The 27,597-nt window shown below is 43.0% G+C and overlaps 1 protein-coding gene across 3 annotated transcripts; it reads left to right on the top strand.

Moving 5' to 3' along the window:
* The first annotated feature begins 960 nt into the window (after positions 1–960).
* Positions 961–26,257, top strand: GXYLT2 (glucoside xylosyltransferase 2). Of its 3 annotated transcripts, none has more exons than XR_007708660.1 (8): positions 1,049–1,251; positions 8,512–8,701; positions 8,905–9,036; positions 15,911–16,162; positions 17,228–17,351; positions 20,541–20,713; positions 21,918–23,046; positions 23,159–23,243. XR_007708660.1 is itself a non-coding variant. In XM_035546514.2 (8 exons), exons 1-8 carry the CDS (start codon positions 5,694–5,696, stop codon positions 25,138–25,140), a joined length of 1,197 nt encoding a protein of 398 aa, XP_035402407.1. In that variant the 5' UTR covers positions 5,579–5,693; the 3' UTR covers positions 25,141–26,257. The 3 variants fall into 3 exon arrangements, 2 of the variants coding, with proteins under 2 accessions (XP_035402406.1, XP_035402407.1); XM_035546514.2 differs by lacking the exons at positions 1,049–1,251; positions 21,918–23,046 and adding exons at positions 5,579–5,731; positions 24,990–26,257 and having other exon boundaries at positions 23,118–23,254; XM_035546513.2 differs by having other exon boundaries at positions 961–1,251; positions 21,918–26,257.
* Positions 26,258–27,597: the final 1,340 nt, after the last annotated feature.

Below are 27,597 nucleotides of genomic sequence, written 5' to 3'. Positions count from 1 at the left end.
CGTGCTTTCCCTCCGGTAGCACTGCAACCACTGTGGTGGTCTTCACATTACAGCAGCAGCACTGAGGATTTATTTTAAAACTAGCAGACCAAATAGCCTGATGGAGAGCACATCTCCAGAGAGAGGTGAGAGGCAGCAGGAGAACTGTGTTTGGCATGAGCCCCGCGGCTGCTCCAGTGCAGCTTGTTAGCTCACGGTTGTTGTCCGGCACAGCATTCCCTGGAGCTGAAACGAGTCTAGTTGAGCTCAAGCACTAAGACCACGAGGGATGGGTGAGGCTACAGCTCCTGCTCCCTATTCCAGTGTTTGTGCCACTGTTCTTTGAATAGCTTATGCTCCAGCTCCATGGGGCAGCAAGAATCCTTGTGTTTCTGTCATACTACACATTTAATGGCGATAAATTAGCTTACAAACCTAAGCAGGATTTATTTCTGTGAGGTTAGTTCTGAAGCTTATTTCTGGAAGGGGTTGCCCAACGTGTTTAAGGAAAGCTGGACGTGGCACTTGGGGACAAGGTTTGGTGGGTGATACTGGTGGTAGGGTGGCAGGACACGATGGTGTTGGAGGCCTTTCCCAACCTTGCTGCTCCTGTGAAGCAGGCGGTGTTGCTCTCCCTGCTGATGCCGCACAGCTGGGTGACCGCTCAGTCCCTCCAGCACAAGTCCCAGAAGTCAGACACCGCTCCTACTCCCGTTGTTGTACGGCCGTGAGTTCCTTCACTAACTTTTATTTCACCCCGTGCAGCGGGCGGGACGGCGCGAGCCCGCCGGCAGGCGCTGACGGGAGGGCCGCCTTCCTCCGCTAGCTGCGGGGCCGGCCACTAACCGGGGGCCGCCTTCCTCCCCCCGGCGGAGGCAGCGGGACCACCCCGAGCCGCCTCCCCCGTGCCGGTCCCGCCCCGGGCCCCTCCCGGCCGTGCCGTGCCGTGGGGCCCGGCTCCTCCCCGCTGCCGGCCGGGGCTCGGCGGCCACGTCCCCGCTCGGGGCCGCTCGGGGCGATGGCGGCGGCGGCGGCGGCGGGGGCGAGCCCTGGCCCTTAGCCCCTCGCCACACCACCCCCGGCCATGCGGCTGTCCTGCAAGGTGGCGGCGGCGCTGCTGGGGCTGGCCGGCCTGCTGCTGCTCCTCTACCTGCTGGCCGGCCGCCACGCCGCCCCCCGCCCGCCGCCCTCCGCCCGCCCCGCCGCCCGCCGCCAGCCGCGCCTCGGCCGGAGCCCGCCGCGGAGGAGCGGGGCCGGGGGAGCCGGCGCCAGGTAAAGCCCCGGAGCTGCCCCCCCCGAGCCTGCCCCTGACACGAGTGGGGTGCAGGGGGGCTCGGAACCGCCGCTGGGGTGTAAAGCCGCGGTGTGCCCCGGAGGGGAGGCTTTTCCCCGGGGCTGGGGGGGGTTTGGGGTGCGGTGAGGGCCTCGCCGGCTGGGCTGCGTGGGGCGGTGCTGTCACTTCCAGAACCGTGGCTGGGGAGGGTGTCTTGGTGCCGCAGGAAGGCGCGAGGTGGCTGGTGCCTGCTGCGGGGTACTGCCGTGTCCTGGACGGGTGAGCCAACAGCTCGCCGACAGCTTTTAAGCTGTCCACGTCTTGTTCTAACTGCTCTTTACACGTAAAGTACTTTATCATAAGGGATTGAAATCGTGCTGTCTTGCACTCCCTCCTCTAGTACCTCACAGATGGAATGCTTAAAAAATAAAAATGTGAATGTTTACAAAAAAATCTAATTCCTTCAGAAAAAGATAGAGGCAGTGTGTGCTTTCAGTGGGTGGAGGACTGTGTTCCCCGTCGCATTCCAACTTTATTATGGTCAGTGTGACCTCATATATCTAATTAACTTGGTATGTCTTTGTGCCTTTCATTCGTGATTTCACAGAGATGTTCTGAATGAAAACTATTCCTGGTTTTTGAGCTCTTATTCCTTAACTTACTGAAGCAGTTGGTTTCTTACAAGCATTGTTGCCCTGCTGAATGCAAGAGATGTTTACTGTGGCTGAGAATGCGTCATGGACAGAATTCAAATGCGTGTATTAAAGCAGGATTATTTCCACTAGCAACTGTACCTCCTGAAGTCATTTTTCTTTAAGGCATATCTCTGCGATTATCATGGAAATCGAGAAGAACACTGAGGGAAGGAGCCTGGAAAGCATGAAACTCTGTTAAACAACTGCTCCATTTCAAAGAGCTTTTCAGCGAGCATCTTCATGTTCCAAAAGTTAATGTTATCTGACTTTTCTATTATTTATTGATGACTTTGCAAGTATTTTTGACCAAAGTTGTAAACTTTTTTTTTTGTTCTGCAACACAGAACAACAACAGCAAAAGAGAGGAGTGATGTATCTCAACTTTTCTTCAACTTTTTTTTTCTTTTCTTTTTTTCTCACATTTGTTGGCAGCATGTGATGCTGCACCACTGACACCAGCAAGAGTTTGCATCGCTGAGAAGCACAATTCTAGGGGCCCAATTATGACCCTTGCTGAAAAACCATGTTGCATTAGGTACTACCAAAATAAAATGTAGTTGTTGAGGGTATCCATACAAAAATAATTTAGGGGGAGTGATGTGGCGTGGTCGAAGTCGAGGAGGTGCCTGCCTTCTTGGAAAGGAAGCAGCACCTGCTAACAGGTGCCGTGCTAGTACAGATCACAATCCGCACTAGCACGGTGAAGGTATCAGGTGGGAGGATCAGCTTATTGTAAAAAGTCTGATCCAAAATATACTGAAAGCAGTGTGGAGGCTGTTTCCAGGCGGCTTGAATTTGGACCAAGGAAAACTGACAATAATTGAAAAAGTTCTTGACTTCAGGAGTGAGTATGCCCATTAATTTAGTAGGCTTTGCTTGGGCATGTCCTTACAGAAAAGCACATCCAACTGATACGCTGAATCGGGGTTGTTATTGCCAATTCACTCCTATCCTATAAATAGTGATTATTTTAGTTATTTCTCACGAGCCAAGAGAGATTTACAGAATTATTTTAAGACTATGTGTGATCTAGCCAATTCCTGCAGGATAAGAAGTCCGATTATGACTATGTAAGATCTATTATGACTATGTAAGATCTTGTGGTCTGACCGTGGTGTATGCGTTCATACGCAGACTGCGTGAATAAGTCACATAACCTCAGTGAAGTTGTGTCTGTGTAAATGTAAAAAGTTGTTTAAATTCAGTTTTGCTGAGTTGATTAGTGCAGTTTAGTCAGGTTTTGGTCTGAATTCAGAAATAATCGATGCCTAGTCTAGGACGCGCATTTGTTTTTCAAGAACCACTCACGCTGCAGGCAAGGTAGTTTTGCAGGTTCACAAATGTAGTTTAACTCCGAGTCTCTAATGCTGCTTTCTGTAGTTTCATGAGAACAGCAGAAGGCATTCGTTTTCAGTTTTGAAGAAATTTCTCCTTATGCAAGTAGTGATCCGTGGTAAGAGCTCTACGAGCCACGTAGTCCCAGCTGGCTGGGACCTGGCAAGGAGTAGGAAATAGGGGTACGTGTGCTGCCTCGGTCATTAGATGATTTTGGCAATCTGGAGATAAGCATTACATCTGAGTTTCTGGTTAGCTTGGAAAGCGTGGTTTTGATGGGGTTTACTGATCCTTCCTCTCGGAAGCGAGAAGTCCTGGGCCTTCAGTAAGATTTTCTTCCTGTGCATAAGTACAAATACGTGCCAGACCGATGTGTGCAAAGCATCAAAAAGCAAAAGGGTTATTTTACATTTGAAGGGCAGATGTGACCACACTTTCTATTAAACCAGCACGGCAAGGCTTGGGAAGTGAACCTCTGCCAGGATGTTTGCTTCCCTGGAAGTAACTTTCCCAAAGCAAAACATCTCTTATGTGGCAACCAGTCAAGACACTTTTTCTCTCTTTGCAGCCTGTGTGCACACGTGCAAGTTTGGCTTGAGGTTGATGGCCCAGAATACCGCGGTGGTTGCCCCAGTACCTCATACTTCTCTAACAAAGAGCACCCTTGATAAAGAAGAAGATACAAACATCCGTTCTGCTCTTGAGTGTCTTCCCCCCTTTGTCTGAGTGGTAGGAAGAGGTTTCAACAGTTTTTTGGTTGTCAGCGACTACAGTCAGTTTTGTGCAACTGCATTAAAGTGAGAAAACTTTAAACATTTTGAGCCTTTCTGATTTATATTTTAAGGTGTGAGCGTTTCATGTAACAGAGCCACTGTTGGGGCATTGACTCAGTGTTGAGGCGCAGGAAGGGAGCCCATACAGTGAATCACGTTTTGATACATTGCCTAAATCTAACCTTGTTTACGCTGCGGGAGTAAATGAGATCATAATAAGAAGAAGGTTTCAAAGGCTAACAACTATATTGCATTTTGTAAGAATCTGCATGCATTATCTTTCTCCCTGGAATAATTTGAAGGTTTGAATGGGTTAGGAGGCTCCGTAATGAGATGGGAATGCATTATTTTGAATGGATCTGGATTGATTTAGACAGGTTTTGGGTTAATTACGTTTGAGACACTTTGGCTGTGACTAATAAGAAAATTGCATGTAATCCAAACTTTAAGGCCTAGAAATGTACGCTATTGTGCTGGAGCACTCAGGCTTCTTCTGTGATGTCAACAAGCATGCCTGTCAGGAAAAAATGTATGCAGTAAATAAAATGCCATTGGGCATCTGGGTAGGAGCTGGTCTGCATTGGTGGGAGACCTTTGCTGCAAGTATTTTGTCGTGCTACATCCTACCAAGTCTGGCTTCAGCTGTTTCACAGGGATCTATTCTGCTGGTATTTTGTTAGGCTTTCTGCAATGCTTAATCCTCGGCAGCAGTGCTTAATTTTAAAGTCATATAATAATGGGGAACAGAAGGAAAGGGAAAGCAGGAAGCTATTTTCTCTGAACAGATGGGTAAAACAGGGAACAGAGCAGAGGGTTTGACGTAATGTTATATTAGTTAGATTGCTAATATATTGACAAACTACATTTATGTATTGAAATGAGAAGTTGGGGAGCAAGGTAGCAAAGACCTAGTGTATGTAATTTCTTTATTTGTTCTGGTCAAACATTAAATTTTAAGGCCCAGGTCATTGTATTGTGTTAGATGCATTTAAACATTAATTGGACTTTATGGCCTAAATTAATAGACTGTATCTGTAACCAGTAGGTTGGACTATAAATGAATGAAAGCCCGTGTGCATGTTAGGAAGAATTTGCTAATAACAGTAATTGTGGTTCTCTGTGGATCTGTGTGCCTTTTTTAATATGTATGGAATTCTCTAGAGGTAGGCAACTATTAGTGCTGTAACAGCCGTTCCTACTTCTACAGGCAGAGCAACTGAAGCACGAGGAATTAACGACTCACCCCAAGCTTTGCAGGGGCTGAGTTACTGAAACAGCCCCAAATGGTGCTCGCTCACCCTCAGCCACTGCCCGAGGACTTCTCTGGTTCAAACGCCTACGAGTGTCTTTGGTGCACGTAACCTAGCAGTGTAATCTTGCTTGCTTGCCAGCTGATTTTTATTTTGCGTAACAAATTGCAACCTCTGCACTGCTTGCTGTAGTATTTGACATGCTGCATCCTTTGAAACAAAGCGTGCATCTTTGGTCTGTCCCTTTTCTTGTAGCGTCTAGGAGCGTCTGAGCAGGCAGGTTCAGAAAACTCTTGGCTGCCCAGTCGGTGTGCGTCACCCACCGGTAACTGCACGGCGAGCGTTTGTGATGAGAGATGGACAGCATTGAATCAGGAGTGGGCCTCATATGAAATCTCATCTTAGAGAAGGCCTTGTCGTTAAGCCGTGAGTCTAACAGTGTCTTTGGCCACCTGTACTGTGCGTTGTAAGGTTGTAGGGTCTTCTTTCTCCCCGCTGGCTCCCCAGCTCTCTGTGGAGGCAGAGGTGGTCCCGCCCCGTGCTATTTGTAGGGGAAGGCTCCTGGGCCCAGCCTGCTCCACCTCTGGTAGAGCTGAAGTGGTTGCCCCTCTGGTGTGAGCACAGTGCTGACCTCGGTTTCTCTGTTGCCGACACGTGCTGGAAGCCTGCCTGTATTCAAGAGGCGATCCAGGCAGGCCGGCGTGCCCATCTCTTCCGTTTGGAGCGGAAGCATCCTGGATGCTGTCGGTCAGAGCTTTCTTCCCCTGTCCCTTCCTCACTGCCCTGTACACGCGTGTACGTGTAAGCAGACGAGGGAAGGAGGGTTGTGAGGTTCTTTGCTGTAATCTGCTTGTTTGCCCTCCTTGAGGTCTGACTTTGCCTTTCACTTTTGCTTCTTTTCAGGCTTCTGGATAATAATAATTGTGTAAGGGCTAAGCTAAAATTCCTGTTAATGCCTCCTGCTGCGGTACTCTGTTACCTCCCTTTCCAGCTCACCTTTGTTCTCACGGTCCTCTTGGTTTCCCAATGTACTTACAAAAAGACAAAATCTTGTGCTATTTGTCATCTTCCAGCGTCCCTCTGCTTCTCATTGCAGCTTTGTTCGCTAACTGTTGCCCTCGGTGTCCCAGACTACTAATGAGGTAGCTCAAACACTACCTCCTGCTCCTTTTCTCAGGCTTTTTATTCCTGCTTAGACCAGTGCAAGCTCCTGAATGCTTTCAGCCCAGCTCCTCGTGACTGATAATTACTGCAAGGCCCAGGTTTCTCCTCCGCTCCGGAGCCAGGACGGTGTCTGTGTTGGCAGCCGGGATGCCTCCTGTTCCTCCACGCCTCCCCTGGGCGTACGGGGCTGTCTGCTTTCATCGAGGGGCTTCTTCTGCTGAGTCTGTTTGTTGGAAGCGCCCGTCTGCGTGTACAGGGTTTCTCAGTACAAAACACAAAACAGCTGCAGAACGACGAGTTTGCTGTGCCTAACATTGGCAAAAGGTCGTAGCGCTTCAGTGTACGGTTTGGAAATGTCACAGAAAAAGCTTTAGTCCCTCTCCCAGTGGCTTCCACTGCCACAAGCTGTATCAGAGCAGTTCTCATCCTGCATATGGCTTGATTTAGAGACTCAATTAAGAGGAAACATTAAAGGGATGGGGGTAGCGTGGGGGAAAGCAGGATCTGTGTGAGCAGCTAATTATTCACTTTAATAATTCAGCGGTTTTTACACTAATAGGTTGGTAAGTAAATACCACTTCACATAGATGTAGTGTTCTATTATTTACACGCTGATGAAATTGGGGTTTAATTAAGACTAAAGCCCAAGACTTTAAACCATTCATGAAACATGTTGCTTTGTCTAGCCAGGCTGGTATTCCTCAACACAGAAGTGGATTACCCCGTGGTACAGAGCGCTGCCGTTACACTGAGCTGCACTTTAATGTGTGGGAAAGGATAATGACAGCTTTATTAACTGTAATTTTTCTCTTTATTTAGAACTTCTGTTTATAGTATTAACTTTACTGATTAATTGTATGTATGTAATTGTGTGCAGAGAGCAGGCAGGGGCTGATGTCCTGTGCTCGGCAGCCTGTCAGGAGCTGGCAGTGATCTATGATTAGCCTTTTGAACTTTACTAGAACGATTCCGATGCTCGTGATTTAGTTCCTTTGTCACCATGAATCCATCTAACGGAGCATAAATGCAATCTGTGTTGGAATGTGAATACAATACAGTAGCAGCATTCCTGGAGGATGTGATTTTACCTCCGTACTGACAGCAGGGGGGAGGACACAGCCAAAAGGCCCCATTTTCAGAATGTCTTCAGGTCCCAAAAAGGACTCTGATTTTTCTGAGTAGCAAGTAGCCTGAATATGCCTTTTACACACAGATTCTCCTGCGGTCTGGCTGAAATTTCTGTAGCATCCACACAGATGGGTGTTAAGTGAAAAACCCTTAGCTTGGCCTTACACTGCTTGCGGAATATAGTCTGATTCATCTGGGACAAATAAATGTGTTTGTTTTTTAAAAATCTGTATTTTAGTAAAATCTCAGGGATTCCATCCAGTGAAATGGAAAGCAGTCCTTTGAAGCTACGCCAGTACCTTCAGGCCAGGATTAAGGCATGCATTTTTAAAAGCCAGATTAATTAACTGTTAAAATAATTTGCATATGGATGGGTGAGATATTTATTTATTTATTTTTATGATTGGTTGTCCTCTGCCAGTCTAGCCAAAAGTTACGGTCCTGGAATGAAATTACTGGATATAGTTCTGTAACCTCCACTCTGTTTGAAGGTTGGCTAGGGAGAAGTAAGCCCGTTCTGGCTTTGTAACCTCAAAGCTGGAGAGAAAAGCTATTGTTTGCACTTAGCAAGCCGTTGTCTGCTTTGAGGTGCTACTGAATTAGTTTCGTGTGTGGATATAGTGCTGTGATTTATGCCAGTCCAGAAATGTAGGAAAACCCAGATAAATTTTTGGGAATAGCGTATTTCTTTTTCTTGTAATTTTAAGATTCCTGATTTGTCTTGATTAACAAAATATGGCCTCCCACCTGCATGTTCTGTGGGTTTCTAATCAGAAAAAAACCTTTCTGATCCCCTATGATCCCCTTTCTGATCCCATCATGGAGAGGAAGAAAAAACCCTCATCTCTCGTTGATGCAAAATTATCTTCTTGTTTACCTCAGTATTTTTTTATATGTCTGTTATGAATTTTCAGGAAGCCTGGAGAACAAAAACATTCAAAAGAGCCTTCATCTCTACAATGTATGCATCTGGCAGTTGTGGCATGTGGGGACCGGCTGGAAGAGACGCTAATCATGCTGAAATCAGCAGTTCTCTTCAGCAACAGGAGGCTCTGTTTTCACATTTTTTCTGAGGATTCCCTTAAGCCAGAATTCGAGAAGAAGGTGAGTTTTTTTTTGTCATTTGGTAAATAAATACATGAGTCACTTACATGCTCCAAATCCTGGAGCAAAATTACACTGACATCAACAAGCAGCAAGTAAGTACTTTGTTACTGTAAGCGGTTTCTAAATTCCTTACACATGTATATTAAAAAAGAAAAGCAATATAACATGTATTGTATAATTCCTTCCTTCATGTCTTCTAGTTACAGGAATGGCCCTCCTCATACGCAAAGAAGTTTGAATACAACATTTATCCAATAACCTTCTCAGTAGGAAATGCTCAGGAATGGAAAAAGTTATTCAAACCATGTGCTGCCCAGCGCCTTTTTCTTCCGGTAAGGCACCTGGCTTTCTGAGTAGCTTGCTTCAAGAAAAGGCTAATTCCATGGAAGGGAAGCTTCGCTGATATAATATTAAAACGATTTTCAGGCTAAAATATCTGCTTAAAGATATTTTAACCTGCACTATTGCCACTTAAAAACAACAAACCAGAAATCCAACCTTGCTTTTTTTTTTATGCTAGCAAAAAATGTGTTTCTTATTTGTCTGCAGTTCCACTAGTCTCTCAGTGGAACTTCCACTTAAGACTCAGTGCGAGAGCTCTTTCAGGGTAGATGCTGCGTGCTTTCCATAAATAACATTCTTTTCAGCACGCAGTCATCATATCCTCTTTATCCAGTATCTCCCTTTCCATATGTTAGTCCTCAGACTGATGCTTTCAGGAATCCCTTTTCTTGTGTTGTACTTCTTTTTCCAAGACTGTAAGATTTGCCCTTAAGGTAATAATTCCAGTGTGCTCTTAAGAGTCGTAAACTTGGAAACTATGTGAGGCTGCTGGAGAGAAATAAGGTGTTGATAACAATTTTGCATATGCAGAAATATGCAAAATTGAAAGAAGTTTTGCATAAAGCAATTTCTGTGGAATTGAGAACAAACAACAAATTATCTTGTGCATTGCTGTTGGCAGGGGTGACTCCAGTGAAGTGACATGCTGCTCACATGGTCCAGATTTCTTCATTGCTGTCTAATGAGAAATGGGGGGACAAAGAAATCTCTACTTTCTCAGATGGAAACAATCAGGAGACAGCTGCACGTCTGGATACGTTAGCCTATGAATACATATGTGAGAAAATATGTGCTGTCAGCAGTTCTGTTTATCTGCCATTTAGGGGTAGATTTTCAAATGCACAAAGGCCAGATGGGCTGGAAGTAATTCCAGCTTCAGCAGGGATCCTCTGCTCCCTGAGTAAATATTTAGATCACCTGGAAAATAATCCCCAAGTGTTAGCTTGTTCCATACAGATCAGTTGTAAGGATTTACTCCCATGGGGATGTTTTCACTAGGAAAACACAATTCTCTGCTCTTCCTGTGACTGTGGTATTTTTTGTCACTTTGGTAGAGACGCTTGTCACAGAAATGGCCTGGCTTATATTTCTCATCAGCCGTCTGAAGACAGGAAAAGGGTTATGTATCGATGACAATTCCTTGAGGCTGGGCAGTGCTTTCTCGGTTCCTTTTTTTGTCACTTGCGTGTTGCTGAAGTTTGGTGTCCCCAGCGACTTCTTGCAGGGAATGATTAGACTGTTAGGTGTTTTCTTGGGAAAACTATGAGGCAGCCTGAACTGTAAATGTTTGTTTCTCTCGGGGCAATTGCAAGGTGTTGTGTGTGGCCAGGCCGAGGTGTCTGACCCTCAGTAGGTTGGGTTGTCCCAGAACAGTTGCAGCTGACACTACGTTGATGTGGAGGTAGTGAGGAACATAAGTTGTGCTAAGAGCAGAGGTGGCAAGTGTCCACTTGGCCTTCTGCACTCAAGTTCACAACCTGCCGGAACCTTATTCTGGGTAATTTCAGCCACCGTTATGTTTATTGTTACTCCATGACTAGGTTCTGATGTCCCCTTTGGATGAGACAGAGCTGTAGAAGTCCAGTCCGCACACAGCGGGAGCAGAGGGTGTCTGGTGTTGTTGTGTAGTGGAATATTTTGACTTTTTAAATGTATCAACAGGATGTCAATATCCTTTTTATCCCCCTCCCCTCCTTCCCGGCCCTAAGCATCTTCTACATTTCTAAACGTGCCTGGATTTCGGGAGGACCCCGGGAGAGCAGTGGTTGAGTTGATCAGCTGTTGAGCCCTCAGTTGTGCAAATTGTCTTGTTCCTGATAATGCGAAGCCTGAGTGGAATGCGAGCCTTTGATTCACAAGTGCCTCTCCTGCCAAAGCAGTCTCTTCGGCAGCAACAGCAGGCATGTGAAAGTGGACAGGAGGGAGCGAGGAATGTGTTAAAGGAAAACTGTGTGAAAATCTTTCGGTGGTTTTACTGGCTGATAAAGCTAGAGCCTATGGGATGTGGTCCTACAGCTTGCAGTAGTGAAGTGTTCTGCCCCGGGTAACAGGTTGAAGAACACATTCTCAATTTGTTGAATCTATTTGGGTTACTAAAATATTAAGGAAGATCATGTGGCATCCTACATTTTGTAGAGGCATTCTGTGACATCTGATCTTACGTTAGCTACAGAGAGGCAGGGGAAGTGGCCGCTGTGTAATCTCACAGAGGCTCCGTGTGATCTCACAAGTCTAAATCTTTTCCTGCAGTCTATTTCAATAAAACCGTCAATGGGTTCTGCAAAGGCAGAATAAAGATGTGGATCATCATCAGCACAGGATGAAACCTTAAAAATAAACTAGGAGGATAATGCTCTCAGCAGTCACTACCTGACACCTCTGTTAACAGGAAGGTAGGGTGGTAAAATCTTCATTACCAAGTAGAATTTTTGTCCTTGTGCCGTCAAATTCCAGGTACCCGGACATTGTGGCAGTTGGCAGCTATATACAACCCGAGACGGCTACTGTGCAATGTTAGGAAGATTGGCAGAGCACAGCCCTGTGATACAGCTCAGTGCTGTGTGTGGTTCACGGATGTGGGAACTGAAAAATTCCCTGAAATGCTCTGTTCCAAAAGTCACGCAGGAAGTGTGAGGCTAAGACTTCTCATCTATCACCTTTTGTATGCCAAGTTGGTTATATTCTCTTCTCCTTCCTGCCTTCTCCCCCTTCCTCCCAATAAATAAGTCATCACCCAAAGCCAGTTTTTATTCTGTGTTCTGGATGTCTGTGGGGGTTGTTAGTCTGACTGGACCACAGGATCACTGAGGATAATCCTAAATATCTGTGTGTTTTTTTTCCCCATTGAGAGCACAATTGCTACATTGAAAGCGTTTGGTGGTATTGACATGGATGTTAAAACGGGGTGAAAAACTGTGTTCTGTTCTCATGAATGCTGTGTGCCACAGAGCTGGCTTTCAGCTGGCTCTGCATTGCTGCTTTGGAGCTACCCAAATAACCGGCTGAATATCATAAAATACTTAAGGGATTTTTGGATGATTTTAATTCGAATAGTAACTAACATTTACAACCTTTCTCAAAACACTGAATCTACTTAAGAGCTTTTAAGGTAGGTTAACATTATCCTTGTTCTATAGATGTCCTCTTGAGGATGCTGAAGTAACCTCCCCAGTGGATCTGTGACAGCGCTGGGAATAGAGGCCAGGGCTTTACGTAGACAAAATTCTCTCTGTTGTAACTTGAGTTAATTGCTAATTACAATTAAGTTTAGTAACTCAACTTTACGGTACTGCTACATTAGCATGGAGATGCAAGCTTAATTGTGATTTGTCCCTAATTTTGCATAAAGCTTTGCTAAATTGACACGCTGGCTGTTGCAAACCATTAGGTAACGCAGCTTCTCGATACGCCAATATGTGTTTACACAGTCGTGTGTTATTACTTGCCAACCTTGCTAACTACAGAGACAGAAGTTGTGAAATCAAATTGCAGTTAATTGAGTGTTTAAGTGAAGTGTCAGGCTAAATATAGCAAGTTCTGTGCAGAACTTTTTGACAGGTTTACTAAGAATACTGTATAGCTGCAAATGGGAAAAAAAATAATCACAGTTCTTCTGAGCTGCAAGTGCCAGCAGAGCGAGGAAGAAGACAAGGCAGTCAACCCATATTCCTGACCGTTCGTTTCAAAATTACAGTCTGTCAGGTATGTCTGCATGGTGCGTGCTAGCAAGTGTAAACTCAGAGTACCAGACACAATCTTGTGCTGCTTATGCTGCAGGTTGGATGTGCATCTTCTCCAGCATGTCTCCCGGTGAGCCCCCAGCAGGCTTAGTGCTGCTCTGCTCTGGCAGAGGCGGCTGGAGCAAGGTCTCCTACCGCTGCCTGCCTCCTGCCGCTCACCTGCTTTTGACGTTGAAAAGCAACAGTCAAAAATGCGTGTTGTCCTCTCCTTTGCTTTTGAATAAGTAAAGGATAAATACTGTTTTAAGGTCTGTGTAAAGCACAACATATTTTTGTGAAAACTCTATTTAGCTTGGGTACAGAGCTGCCTGAAACGTATGGGACATTGGGAATGCCAGTTATTTAAATGAAGTTTTATTCCCAGTGTAACTCCATTAATATCCAGGGAGCTATTCAAGGAACTCTACAGACGTGATTTCTGAAATTAAATTCCTCTACCCAAGGCACAGCCAGACAGGGATGTGATCAATTCAGACTGACATGTGTAGGTTTTAAATAAGTCTTAACACTTCGCATGCGAAAGAGGAAAGTGTGAAGGGCTTAAAAGGAGGAGAGCAGCTTTTCTTTCAGCCTGTTGGGTGTCACTGCAGGGCAGCACCTCAGACTGCAGAGAGGCAGCAATCTTTTGACAGACGAGGAAAGAAAAACGTGTGAATCTAAGTGGAGGAAGACAAGGCGGAAGGCATGGGGTCGAATGCCTGTAGGCACCCGCTTGACAAAGAACTGGAATACTTGCTTGAATCTGTTTATATATTGGAAAATTGTTACAGTCCGTTTAAGCCTTCCACAGGCTTAAATTTCTGTGTATGTTTGCAGTTACTGAAAGAATATTTTCTGCTGGCAGAGGCAGTGCTGGCACTGTCAGTTATGCTTGAGAGGAGTTCCTATACGCACCCTTTAAACTCCCCCCTTAACCCTCTGCTAGGAAATGCCTCAACTTGTCTCTCTACCGTATATATGTATTAAATAATTATATATATATTAAAAAAAAATAAATAAAAATCCTGATTTGGTCTGCAGTGTGCCGTGGGTCCATTAGGCAAATAGCTTCTTACCGTGCTCTTCATATTTGAATGTTATCACCTGTCTCACACTAAATTTGGAGGGAATTTTTATTTTTAGTATTTTCATCTTTATATGAATTCACATACTGGGTCCCTATGAATTAGGGCGTGTCAGTGCTACAGAATAGCATGCAATATCCAGAATGTCCTTAAGCTAAACATCCTTTTCATCTTTTCAACTACCTGTCTTCTGTTGATTTACTCTTAAAGTAGCTATCTTTTTGGATTTATCTTTTTTTTTATAGTATTGGACTTGAGCTCTGTAGTGTGGTATTGGACTGCTAGAGTCATTCGTTATTGGTACCTTCACGTGCTGTTTTATGTGGAAAAAGAAGTCCTGAAGGTGTATTGTTACAACCTTCCGTACAGCAGAGTGCTCTGACTGTTGGACTTGTTTACGTGCAGTTTCTTGTAAGCAGATGTACAGACACTTGCCTTCTCCTGCTTGTCCTGCTATGTGGGAAGAACATACAGTTATGTCAGGAATTTGTTAGACTTGGCTAAATGTCCATCGGAGTCCCAAAGTGTGCAGTCAGGTGAAAAATCTCACTCAAATCTGTACTTGCACGTTTGGCATCTCAATGGATGCCTGCTGAGCATACTTAAAAGCAGTTTTTTTTCACTTGTTCAAAATCCTGTTGTTCCCTCTGTCTTTCACAGGTAATCTTTAATCGTGATACATTTCAATTCATGTAAAAAATAATTTCTTTGGTAGTATTAAGTCATCTGCATAAATATGAGAATTTGATGTTAGTATCCTTGCAGTTGGACGAGTGACTGGTGGTTCCATTCCACAGCCTGGTGTAAATCAATAGCCCTTTGGATTTGCCTTTTAAGTAAAGAGAGGGAGAGAAGTGGCCTTTCTGGCTGAGACCACAGTAAGAAAATTTGAGTCCTTCAGGAATCCTTGGACAGTTTTAGCAATTAATGAAGAAGAGCAACAAAAATTCAATTGGACCTGATGGTGAACCTTAGCTAATGGTATTTGCTACCTAACAAACAGCATTACAAATAGCTGGTGCAAACAGCAAGGGAGTTTTCTCAGGCTGTTGAAGCACTATATAATTTGCCCTACAAAAATTAATGAATGAGCGTGTGAGCACTTGGACAGCCACAAGGGGGAACATTGTCAACAAGAATAGATTAAATATCCTGGATCTAATTTACAATTTACACCCCTGTGACTTGACTAACTGTACTGTGCTTATTCCTGGTGTAGAGTCTGATAACAGAGATCAGAATGTGACCTGATAAGTCTTAAGAGGACATTTCTATCCACCAGGCAGTTTTTTGTTCTTCAGGAGGATGTGTATGCATTTCTGTGATTAGTAGTCTTCTTAACGTAAAACATTTTTATGTACTAATATTGAATGTAATTCTCCTTGTGTAGGAACACAAGGTTGTAATAGGAAAAACATAATCCCAAATGGAGATGAAAAGTTTTCTTTTACGTGAGCTGTCTGTGGTGGAAGCTTGTTTGTTTCATCAAGGTCCGTGGTAGCCAATCTGACTGCATGACGACGATCCAAATTAGGTTTTGTGACTGATTCTGAAAGCATCTTTTACATACATACAGAGTAGCAGATGTACGTTATACTGTATGGTATATAATTTTCAATACTAATCCTTTCAGAATCCTTGTCATACAGTGTGCAAAAATGACATGTTTTCTAAAACTGGTTAATGTATTTGTAGGATTTTTTTTTGTACAGGCATAGCACAGTTCTTTAAAAGAGCTAACAAAATTATGTAAATATATATTCTTTGCATTTCATTTCTGAACTGATACTAAATAGGCCTTGCAGATATTTTTGAGAGGTAAGTGGATTATTGTTGGATATGAAGGTTAGAATCCAGCGTTTGTGGTCTGGTAGCTCTTTTGCTTTGCGGTTGAAACAAACAAACAAGTTATAACTGTTGTTCCTGTATGTAACTGCATTTAGCTGATAAATCAGCTCTTTTAAATGATCAGTTTGAAGTATTGACCTTTTGCCAATAATCTTCATTTTTATTGTCTTTTTGGTTCCTGTCTTCCTCTCCTCACTGTGCAAACCCAAAAGGTTATTTTAAAGGATGTGGATTCTCTCCTTTATGTGGACACTGATGTTCTCTTCCTGAGGCCCATCGATGACATCTGGCACATCCTGAAAGAATTTAACTCAACACAGCTAGCTGCTATGGCCCCAGAACACGAAATACCAAAGATTGGCTGGTACAGTCGATTTGCGCGTCACCCGTATTACGGGACAACTGGAGTCAATTCCGGAGTGATGCTAATGAATTTAACGCGGATACGCAACACTCAGTTCAAGGTGAGAAGAAATGCAGCTGTTGCAGAAAGTAGTGATTTGTGGATTTTTCACATCTTTTAGTGAAACAGAGATGTATTAAGAATTAATATTAGTAGATAATTATATAAAGTTTATGTTATTAAGAATCTAAAAAATATGGAATGCGTACGTGGGTACTAAACCCAATTATTGTGAAAATGATCACTAAAACAAGTGAAATATCTACATGGGGCTGGAGCACTGAGAACTTGCAGATGAAGCAGTCTGTTAGCAGTAGAGAAAACATCATCTTCAACAGTTCACACTCTCCCTTTGCAGGTACATAAAAGGAGAAATTCAAGGACCTTCAGTGTGGTCACTGTGTTGTTTTAAAATTGAGAAGCTTGATGTAAATATCCAGTTACATTTGTAACTGTTTGCATCTGCTGTAAATAAAATTTTGTATCCTGCTGCAGATAAAGGGATTCTGTGAATCGATATAAATGAAAAAGGAATGTTTTCCCTCTTTAAACCGACATCTTTCCAATTTTGCGAAAGGCCTGGCAAGTTAAATTTTGTTTGCTCTGTTGAGCATGTATTCTGTAATCTCTTTAAAAACATTATTTACCCCCTGAGTGGTCTTGTTCTTCAGTCACGGCCAGGGGTTACTCATACCATTACAGGAACAGCTTGTTTAAGAAAATAAACAAACTTCCTTTTAATATCAAAATCCCTGGGAAGGGAAGATCATTTTCAGTTTGCATTTTCCTCGCTTCTATACCTCAATTTTCACCTTGTCCCTGCATTTTTACATTTTTCCACATTTTCTCCCTCCTGTTGCTCAGAATAGGAAGATTCTCAATAGCAGGAGCTGACATCAGAGCTAGACCCAGGAGACCTTGCTTTCCTGTTCAGTTAGATTAACAGAGCACAGTCAGCTCCGCTCTTCCAACCCTATCCGGGTCAATGTTTCCTAGCAGTTCTTCATTTTTCTAGGTATCTGACATGGCTTAGCAGACTTAAGAATATGTGGGTGCCACGCTCTGAGTCACACATCACATCACTGTACCCAGGATTAACCCATTGCTTCTGTTTTTCTTCCCGCAGAACAGCATGATACCAAGTGGTTTGACTTGGGAGGAAATGCTGTATCCACTATACCAAAAGTACAAAAATTACATTACGTGGGGAGACCAGGATCTACTAAATATTATTTTTTACTTTAACCCAGGTAAGTAAGGATTCTTGGAGTCATGATTATCTGTGCTAAGAAAATTTATTGACTTCACTAAATTAAGAAAAAAAATAAAATCTGTTTGTTACTTTTGATATGCATAGTGTACTCTGCCATGAAGATCACGTTACGTGCATGTAGGATTTACCACCTACAAAAATACTTCTGAAAGTGGTGCGGATAATGAGGCTCATACTTGGCTCTAATGAATATGTAAATTTGTCTTCTGGAGATTGTGAGAAAATAAGTATAACGTTAGTTTCATGATCAAATGCAGAAATAAAGTTTAAGTTGCATATGTGCTTAAGAGCTTCACTGGACCAGGGCCTAGCTGAAAAATATTTTTGTTTCAGATGTTTATCTGAGCATGAGGTTGCCAAACATTCTCCAGAATTATGGTCTACTTTTCTGAAATCCAGCTGAATTCTGACACTTATGCAAATAACTAACTGTGTTCCTATAAACAGAAAACAGAAACAGCCATTGAAATACCTCCTTTAAAACCTGCTGCCCTCCTTCACTGAAAGTTACGTTTTGAGAAACGTGCTTCTAGCCTCTCACCTGAATGACTCATCCTCAGCAAGCACCAGAATGGTGTCATTTATATTCTGCTATTTAGCTGTGTGTTTTCTACTCCTCCTACATTCTGCTTGCTCTGGTGCTATGAGGAGCTCTAGAGGACCTTCTGTCTCTTGAGATACTATCAGAGGTCAGACGGCATACCCCACCTATCCAGGCTCAAACAGAGGGTTAGCATGACCAGTCAGTATATACTTGTAAGCACAGCAAAATAATATGTCAGATTCCTGTCACTCTTGCACAATGTCTCCATAAACAATTTGCAACATTTCTGGCTTCTCCTTACTGTCCTCTTGATTTTCAGTCTTACTTGCATGAGTGTGCATTTCCAAGGAACTGGCAGCTGAAAGCTTCTTCATGTTAAAAGGGCGTGTCTTTTTTCCACAAATGCTGAGGCAGTTTCTGGAAGTTCAGCTCCCTTGAAGATCACACAGAAATGACTTCAAGCTCTTCCAAAAACAGTAACATCTGAGAAAAGCAAGGATTTCAAAACTGCAGCATAGTAGGTGCTTTCCAAAGAAGCTGAGAACCTTATTTCACACTTCGGAATGTGCTAAGCATCCATCCTTATTTGCTTTTCCTCGTTTCCTATGTGACCTTGTATTCCCTCAAGTGAGCTTGAAAACAGACCAAGTTTGGATTTATCTTTCTTTATTCTGTCCCCTTTCCTTTTACTCTAAGGAGTCATAGTGGAGGTAATTGGATGTACTCAAATCCAGCCAAAAATACGGGAGAGCAAAAGCAAAGCAGGAAGTTAACATCTGTTTATTGCAGACAGATGTCAAACATCAGCGTCCTTGATACACTGTGCATTAGACTCAATCCTGGGGAAATATAAAGTGGAAGAAATCTTCATAATGAAATTATAAATTAATTTCCAGAAAGACATAAATATTACGGGAATAGGGTCTTCTGGAGAAAGATGAAGCCAGATTGGTCGTAAAGTCAAACTCAAGTCGCTAATTTAAACGTGGAGAGGAAAAAAAAAAAAGCACAATGAGTGTTCTCTATCAGATCCATATGTTGAGACTCTGTTCTGCACCATAATCTGCCTTTTCCTTGTAACTGGTAAATAACTTTTTACAAATCAAGTAACATCAGACTGCACAAGGAAAAGAAAGCAAAATAACTGGAAACAACTAAAACAGCAAACTAGACTTTCCTGAGGTTTTAAACTGCTGGATTGTTGAAACTGACCTAAGAAGGAATCAGTTGAGACTGTCTCAGATGGCTTTCTATAGATGCATTGGCTTAAAACTGCACAGAACTGTGCTACCTGGGGCCTGGAAAGCTGCCCCCTTCCTTTCTCCCAAGGCTGTTCTGATGATTAATGTAACTGAAGGCTCGTAGAGCAGCTGGTGGTCAAGCCCAGCTGTGACAGCAAAAAATGTGCAAAAGCATCATGGTGAGAAGATCGAGAATACTCAAGTAACACGCACAGAAGCTGATAAGCACCTGATGACATCCTCTCCCCGTAGTGACCTGCTGAGCGGTTGTACTTGCAAACATCTGCTCAGGCTTCCTGGAAAGTCCCCGTTAACCGGATCAGAGTTTGAATTGGGGAATCACAGCACTCCCTGTCCTTCCAGCAACACCAGGGATTTTGGATGTGTGGTAGGTCAGACTGAAAGGAGACAGCGTATAATCTACCCTCTCTTGAGCAATCTCCTGCTAGAGACGCCCTTAGGGAAGAGCTGTTTCAAAAACATTTTCTCTCACTTCCTCAAGAACCATGCAGGACCTGCTGCACATTTCTTGGGAAGCTAGGAAAGGCCAAGTGGAAACTTCAATCTTCAGCGCTTCTGACACGACCTGCCAGCGTAGTGGAATGATTCATTGTGCTCCATTTCTGTAGCAAAAAGGTCACAGGCAGTGGCATGATTCATTGTAAGCATGTTACAAATACTGTGGGTGTATGGAGAAAGCTTAAAAAAAAATCAGTAGGGGAAATGAGGTTAGAAGCCCTTTTGAGAAATTAGTCTGATCTTTAAAATAATCCGGACCTTTGAAATTAATGGATGACAACTCTTAGGAAGACTGTGGATAAAATACAGTGCCTCTTACGCTCTGCTGTGTCTCAGTTTAACAAATTGCCATAGCCTCAATGAAAGCTTCAGCAGCAAACACTGCATATACTTTGCAAGCTTCCCCTGCTGTCTCCAGAAGGATTCAGGATTTTGCATACCCATCAGTGCTCTGTGTGCTTCCCCCACCATTTCTCTAACTCTGGAAACTTCCTCCCGTGGCAGAAGAGCCTGAATAGTGCCACATATCTCATACTCTCTGGGTTTGATTCTGTCATTTCTAACCTTGTAAATATACTCTTGGTTTATATTTGCACCCAGCCTTTTCGTTGCTCTCCCCTCTTTTCTGATCAGTTCCAGTCTAGCAGTGCTGAGAGAGGCGTAGGCATCCTCTGAGGAAGGGAAGCTTCTGTGTCTAGTTTTGCTTTGGATCTTTGTAAAAGAAGTAACCGATTTTTTCTGATCATCAGTCCCAGCTTCTCCACAGAAACGTGGCTTAAGTTGTAACTCATTTAATGTGTCTTTTTTTTTCCTTTTTCTCCCCCCTTTTTTTCCTCCCAATCCCCACAACTGACACTGGCAGAGTGTCTCTACGTGTTTCCGTGTCAGTGGAACTACCGGCCTGACCACTGTATGTATGGAAGTAACTGCAAAGGTGCAGAAGAAGAAGGTGTCTCTATTTTGCATGGAAATAGAGGTGTCTACCATGATGACAAACAGCCTACATTCAAGGCACTCTATGAAGTGATACGTGATGTAAGTCTTTTCTTTTGATAGAGGCAGTCCTTTTTTTTCCATGTAGATTTTGGCTTTAAGCAGCTCACTCAGATTACTATTGCAGCAGATCAGGCTGAGCAGAGCTGGGATTCATGAATACCCTTTGGTCACAAATAATGAGGTTGCTGTGGCCTGTCCTGTTTACTGAGATGATTTGAATAATCTTCCTTCATGTTACAACAGACTTCTAATCAAAACGTCTAGTAAATTGCTTTTCTGTGATACTGGAGGTAGAAGTAGTGTTTGAATGGAGTTCTTTCTGCTGGCATGGCACATCTGGTCCATAAATGCCAATGCCCAAAGCTTGTACTCCCTGAGTACCTGGAGTCTCAAGGCACAGGGAATGCAGAAGAGCATTTCAGTGGCTCATGTACAGACACGCAGGTCCGTATTTTGTCTTTGATTAGGAAAAGTTTAAGTTGTAGACTGCCTGGGCCATATAGAAAATAACAGACTTACTGTTACCAACTAATGTAGTTACGCATAACCTGCATGCGCGTGGACACGTGGATTTGTGCTGAAGTTCCCTACTTCGGCTGAAGAACACTGCGATAGCCATCCATTGCTGTCTTGTAAGGAGAGTTGGAGAGGACTGAGTTGATTTAGGCCATGCCTGCATCAGTAAGTCGCTCTGCACAGTAAGAGCACACTTGTGAAGTCAAACAACTGTTTTTGACGACCTGGTATCGGCAGTCTGTGTGTTCAGAGGTTTTGTTTCAGTCTGCCTTGGGACCGGTCCTATGGGCTTGGAAGCCTGTTAGCAGTTGGAATGTGTAAAGCATGTTCCTACAGGATGTTTTCATCCTGTTTTAGTTCTATCCAAAAGGATTTCAGTTCTTGCTTTCCAAATAAGCTTCTTCAAGTAACTGCCTCACTTGTACGTGTACACCTCTACTCTAAAACGTGTTTCATAACAGTGTGCCTATGTTAGCGACCTTCCTTGAAGTATAGACTCTAGAAATGCAGTTTTGGGAAGCTGACTGTTTCGGGTATTATGCCCAGACAAACTTTTCTGAAAACAAGCACTCTAAAGCAGACCAGTGTACAGATGTTTGAAGTTTAATGGCGCATTGGAAGGGTGAGATGCAGGTCATCACCTACCCTATAAAAGGTCTTACAGCAACTTCTAAAAAGCTATTTTATAGCTACTGAAAACTAACAATTCTCTTTCTCTTTTCTTTAGTTTCCATTTGAAGACAATCTCTTCCAGTCTTTGTACTATCCTCTTCAGTCTAAGTTTCTGGACACAGTGCACACTTTATGTGGGAGAATTCCACAAGTATTTTTGAAGCAAATTGAGAAAACTATGAAGAAGGTGTATGAAAATCGTGTCATTGTCTACCTGGGAGCCAACCACAGATACTAAACGTAGCTGTGTTTTTTACTTGGAGTTTTTCATTCTTGCACTCAGACATCATGAAGCATTTAAATGAAGAATATGACCTCTTTTACTCAGAAAAAAAATATATTATTTTCCATATCCAATTTCTTAATAACTCTCAAACTACAAAAACAGAAGAAATCCACCTCCACAGAGATCCACCTAAACTGTCCTTTTTTAGGCATTCTGTTGTCTTCCTACATTGCTCTTGGTTGCCACACAGAGAGTTGATGATTCTCACTTTTGTTCAATGAGTTTGGTTATTTGTTTAAGAACAGCTGTGTTCACTGTACTTTTTTTTTTTAAAGTTGTGCAGAAGTTTGCACTGAACTTAAGCTCCACAAAGAAGTGACAATTTGAGCTATTTAATATGTATGGGATATAACTCTTGAAATGTTAAGGCAAATATTCTTGGCTGTCATGAAAATGCTAAATTACAGCAAAGGTCACTCTTGTCACACGATGAGTTAAAATTTACTGTAGTATAGGGAAAGCATTTGCTTAAAATTGAAGTTCTGTCTGAAGGTGTATTACTTGCTGTTCTTCACACGTAGGACCTGAGATTTCTCTCACAAAGATTAGGGGAATAGAAGTGTCCACTTTATTTTACAGCACTTCTTGTCTAGTGATTGTCAATTTTACCCTTTGCTATTCAGTAGTTTTATGAGGGCTTCTCACAAAGGAAATAGGTGGAAAATAATTACAGCATAAGCAGCAAAGCAGCATGCAAGTAATGGGAAGGTGATGCTGTGGAAGCTGTGGCACCTGCGCAGGTAATGCACAACAGAAGGAGAATCCTTTCTTGCATGGAGTACAGACCTGGTCTTCCCCTCCACTCTCCTACAGATTTAAGAATGTATTCCCTAACTTGGTAATGCTCATTGCTTTAGATGCAGTACAAGAATATTGTGAATGAAGAGTCCAAAATCAGGTATTATTGATCTGTTTTTAATTAATTAATCCTCTTTAATTAATCCTCTTTAATTGCTATTTACTGCTCAGAAACGATGGTATGCCACGGAGAACCTTTGTTCTGTACCTAGGTTGGGAGACAGAATGCTGGCTGTGACCTCTGCTTTCGGCATTGCCAGAAGCCCGGGCCATAGAAAGGTGACTGCCTGGCACTTTCCCTCCTGGAGGTACGGTTCTATGCTAGGATCATAATGGGTAGCTTCAAAGTGAAAAGGGGATACAAGAAGGCTTTGATGTCTATTTAAAGTACTTCATTTAGTTTAGACGTCAGAAGTATGATGACCATCGTACGATATGCACAAACAAGAACTTATTAAAACTTGCAATGGCCGAGAGGTGATAGGGACAAGCTACTGGGGAACAGAAAGTAAGGACACTCCTCAGGAGCAGTGATACAGGAGCAGACTTTCAGAGAGCATCTTTTAAGTGTAAGCAAGCCCTAATGGGTGCGTGTAGGTGGGAGCATGTAGAAAAGAGCAGAAAATGATCTTACTTTCCAAGTCTGTTTAGCAAAAGAAATTCACCCTTGAAATTACTGCATTTTATGTCTCGCAGGCCAAGTAGGAGAGGGGTGAGGAAGGTGAGATGCGTGAAGCTTTCCTCTAACGAAAAGAAAACGGATACAGTTTGCATATCCTGTATACGTAACACGCGTTTATTAGAGATAAATATCTGTTGCGTGTGGAAGAGGGGTAGGATGTGTTTCTCAAGTTAAAAAGTAGGATTTCTGAAGAACTGTACTTCTGGAGGTTGCTGCCCTATCCAGACAGGACAGATGCACAGCTTCATAAAAACCAGCCTCCAGCAGAAGGTACTCGTAGCGCGCACATACCTCTCCTTGTGTGGCAGCTCACAAGAGGAGAGAAAACACAGACCTTGCTGGCATCTCAGGCTGCCAGATAGGCTGCACGCGGGATTAAGTGCTGACAAACTTTTTCCGAATGCACGGGGTGTGAAAGTGGCTGTGACACATCCCTGAGCGTGATGTGTGAGTGACACGGCGTGGCAAACTGCATCGCCACCCAATCGTCTGAGCAGAGGGGGTGTTAAAGCAGGGGGTGTGCAGTCTTGGTCCTGGCAATTTCGCTGCAGGCCTGTGCTAGCCCTAAGTGAGCCTGACACGCAGACGTGTCTGCTGTTCGCGCTTCTGTGCTGCAAATTCTAGTCCACAATTTGTGCATGTTTTGTGACTCAGAGACATTATCTTACAGTCTTTGCCACATAAGTGTAAATTGACTTGTAAAGGACAGAGGCCCTTCTGCATCTGCTCTGATGGAAAGCTCAGAATTTCCTAATGGGAACCAGAGAGACATTGAAGCTTCAGTTTAGATGTTGCTCTCTCACACAACTCGCCTCAGTATTTTCTATTTCAACTGAAATTCTAGTTGCCGCTTAAAAAACACTACATTTCTAGATAGAGCAAAGCTTGAAAACATAATGCAAATGGACCTTTAAGGCTTCAAAACCAGAAGGCAATGAAAGGAAAACTCAGCATGCTGTTTTAAAAAGTTTAAATTAATGTAAGGCTAACATAAGCAAACCTTTTAGGCTAGCAATACTGAGAACTTGTAGAAATCTTAACTTGCTTTTTGATCTGTATTTTTGAGTATCAGGGTAAAGCTGCCTGTAGGTCAAATGAGGATAGATGAGACGCATGCTGGGCTCTTTGAATTCCTCATTTCCATGGTATCTAGAAGCCACAGAAAGTTGCAGAGCAAAAGTTTTGTTGCCCAGACAGTTGCAATACCGATGGTAAGTCTCTGAAGTTTAGGAGGCTGTGATTGTGTAAGCCATGATTCAGCAAAACCCTGCGTTAAAATGAAGGAATGGAATTAATCACAAAACAAAGGCATAATTACATATAAAATGATTAGACTTTAAAACTGCTTTTTATGTTTACAGGAGGTGCTACATTATTTTTAGAAAGAACTGCGTTATGTTCGCAACAGCTATTAAAATGTATGAAGTATATGCTTTAACATGGAGACGTCTGTTCATACAGTATCAGCTTGCAGGAAGAATGGGGGAGTTCCCCCCGCTGAGCTTTTTCTGAGGGGAAAAAAAAGCTATAATTTGAACTCTCCAAAGTGTATTAAAACAATTATGTAACTTTGATTCTGCTGTTGTTAGAATTATTAATTTATATTCTATTACAGCTTTCAAAACCATATTGTATTTTGGTTTTAACAGTAGTTGGTTCTAGTATTAATCTTATTTAGAAACCATTTTTCATTCATGTCGTATTTCGTACTTGTGGCTAATTCATGTAAATTAGCCTTCATTTATTATAATAATGGGATATGTAAATACTTACATAGACCTTGTATCCTCTTTTCTGCTTCCTCTCATATTTTAGTTATTTCCAGCGGTATAATGTAACCAAAACACCTTTGTTAATGTAACACATTTAGCGGTGTGTCATAACGTAGAAGGGAAAACCAAAATAGTTTTCTGTAAAGGAGCAGACACTCCAGCACGCTGAATGTGTTGATAACAAAGAATCACCTTTAACATGGAGAAAGAAGCAACAGGGTGCAGCCCGCAGAGCCGTGCCCTGGTTAGGTGAAGGTAAGCCCGGACCCAGCGACCGTTTGATACTCTGAATTCTGCCTGTAGTCAGTAGGCTTCTATGCAGCGCATAAAGTTCAGTGTGTAACCAAGTCCTTGCTGTATCAGCGTCAAATATTCAGGTTTTAAATTTGCTATATTATACTTGAACTTGCTGAAGATAGATAAATAGGGGCTTTATATTAAGAGCTGCTGAGCACCTCCTTTTTGCCCAAAGCCATTTAAGAAAGTGTCAGGTTACAAATGCACGTTGTAGAACAAAGAACTGCCAGAGTGGGAAGCACTTGGTTGCATCATTTATATAACGTGAGAGCTTTTCTAGGTTATTCGCCTGCATATTACAAAGGAGGCTTAGATAGCTTTGTTATCATTTCTTTTTTCTTGCAAGAGGAAACTGGAAACTGCTGTGTGTGTGTGCATACCTCCACAGCAGGAGTGTATGTGTACAGAGCTGTGTACCTTTTCTGTATCATCGGGTTCTTGTGTATTTTTATTTGACAAGTGCACCAATTGTTTATAGCTCCCAAGGAGGCATAGCAGTGCATTTCTGTGTTGATTAAGATCCTCTGGCTTACAGTACAAATAAATGAAATTTTAAGCAAGCTCTGTATTTTTATTTATATATATTTTTAAGTGTGTGTGTGTACTGGGTCTCGTTGGGATGGAGCTCAGTACTAGTGCTGTTAACTGTCCATTGTAGCGTTTCTGTCCATGCCCATTTTGAAGAGTTGGTTACTTTATCTGTGGTTGACACTAGAATTCAGTGATGTCTGTTCTTAAATTTGCTTTCAGTGCGGCTCTATTCTTTGGTATGTTGTAGCCTTTCTTTTTCTTGTTCAAGGTAAAAGGGGTATGGCCTCAGGGAGGTGTTGTCTTCTCTTCACCCGGTGTTGCATTTAAAATGTATGGCTTTTGCAGTACAGCACAAAAATCCACCAGCAAGGTAAGGTACTTGGCCGCGTGGCTTTTGATGAAGTAATGGAGAGCAAAGTGGAGAGGGAGATACAACACTGGTTGAAATGTCTCCATGCATATATATGGTCTGTCTGCATCGAGCAGAGAAAACTGCGCTTACCGTTCCTCTTTTACCATATTACTCTTACCATAGTGAAGGAGTATTAGATTGGATGTATCATTGAATGAGACAAATACATACGTTTAACTTTCATCGAAGTGGTAATGAGTCCTGCTCCACTCGAGTTGTTTTGTGGTGACAGAGTTGGGAACCTAGTCTCAGAGGAAACTGAGGTTACTACCTTCTGCAGCACTTCAAGGATCTGGGCATTTAGCATCATTTGCCTTCCCTTCTTTCCTTCTTCTTTGTTTTGTATTGTTGTTTTGTTTTTTGACACTCTGGTGTGGTCACTGCTGCAGTGTCTGTGGTTTTGTGGCAACACCTGTGTGTGACAGGAGCTTGTGAGCTGGCTCTGCAGCCAAACCAGTTGAATGCCTGGTGATGAAATTGTTTTCTCATTTGCTCAAATTGCTCAACTGTATGGTATGTTGGGCTCAGTCACACTCTCTTTGAAGTCAAGAATAAGACTCCCATTGATATTCATGAGAAAAGGTAAGGCCGGCTGTAAACCAGTAGCACTCTGTACAGTGTTTCTTCATTTCTGGCCTGGGAAGTGTGTAGTTGGGTGGTGTTTCATTACATGCCCCATACTCAGCCTGGGCAGTGCTGTCCTCATCCAAGAATTTTTACTAGCAAGCATGGCTTCAGTCAGTATTGAAACTTGTGGGGAGAACATGCCCAAAATTTCCTAAATACAGGGCGGGCAGAAGTAAGAGGGGCACAACAACAAACAAGCTGGGCATTTAGCCCTTGCTGGTGATTCAGAGGAAGGGACCTGAACCGTGATTTCCATGTCCTCATTGCCGTCCTGCTGGGTCTGTTGGATCAGTATGAACCTTGTTGGCTGCAGCTGCTCTGTTGGGCACA

Source organism: Cygnus atratus, chromosome 10 (genome assembly GCF_013377495.2).
Source record: "Cygnus atratus isolate AKBS03 ecotype Queensland, Australia chromosome 10, CAtr_DNAZoo_HiC_assembly, whole genome shotgun sequence".
Taxonomy (NCBI): Eukaryota; Metazoa; Chordata; class Aves; order Anseriformes; family Anatidae; genus Cygnus; species Cygnus atratus.
Note: the sequence above shows the minus strand (reverse complement) of the source record. Positions and strands in the feature narration are given on the sequence as shown.

Coding starts and splice junctions, on each gene's coding strand:
- GXYLT2 (XM_035546513.2), top strand. CDS start 1,064: ATGCGGCTGTCCTGCAAGGTGGCGGCGGCGCTGCTGGGGCTGGCCGGC. Junction 9,037..15,910: donor CCCAGCGCCTTTTTCTTCCG/GTAAGGCACCTG, acceptor CAAACCCAAAAG/GTTATTTTAAAGGATGTGGA. Junction 20,714..21,917: donor TCTATGAAGTGATACGTGAT/GTAAGTCTTTTC, acceptor TCTTTTCTTTAG/TTTCCATTTGAAGACAATCT.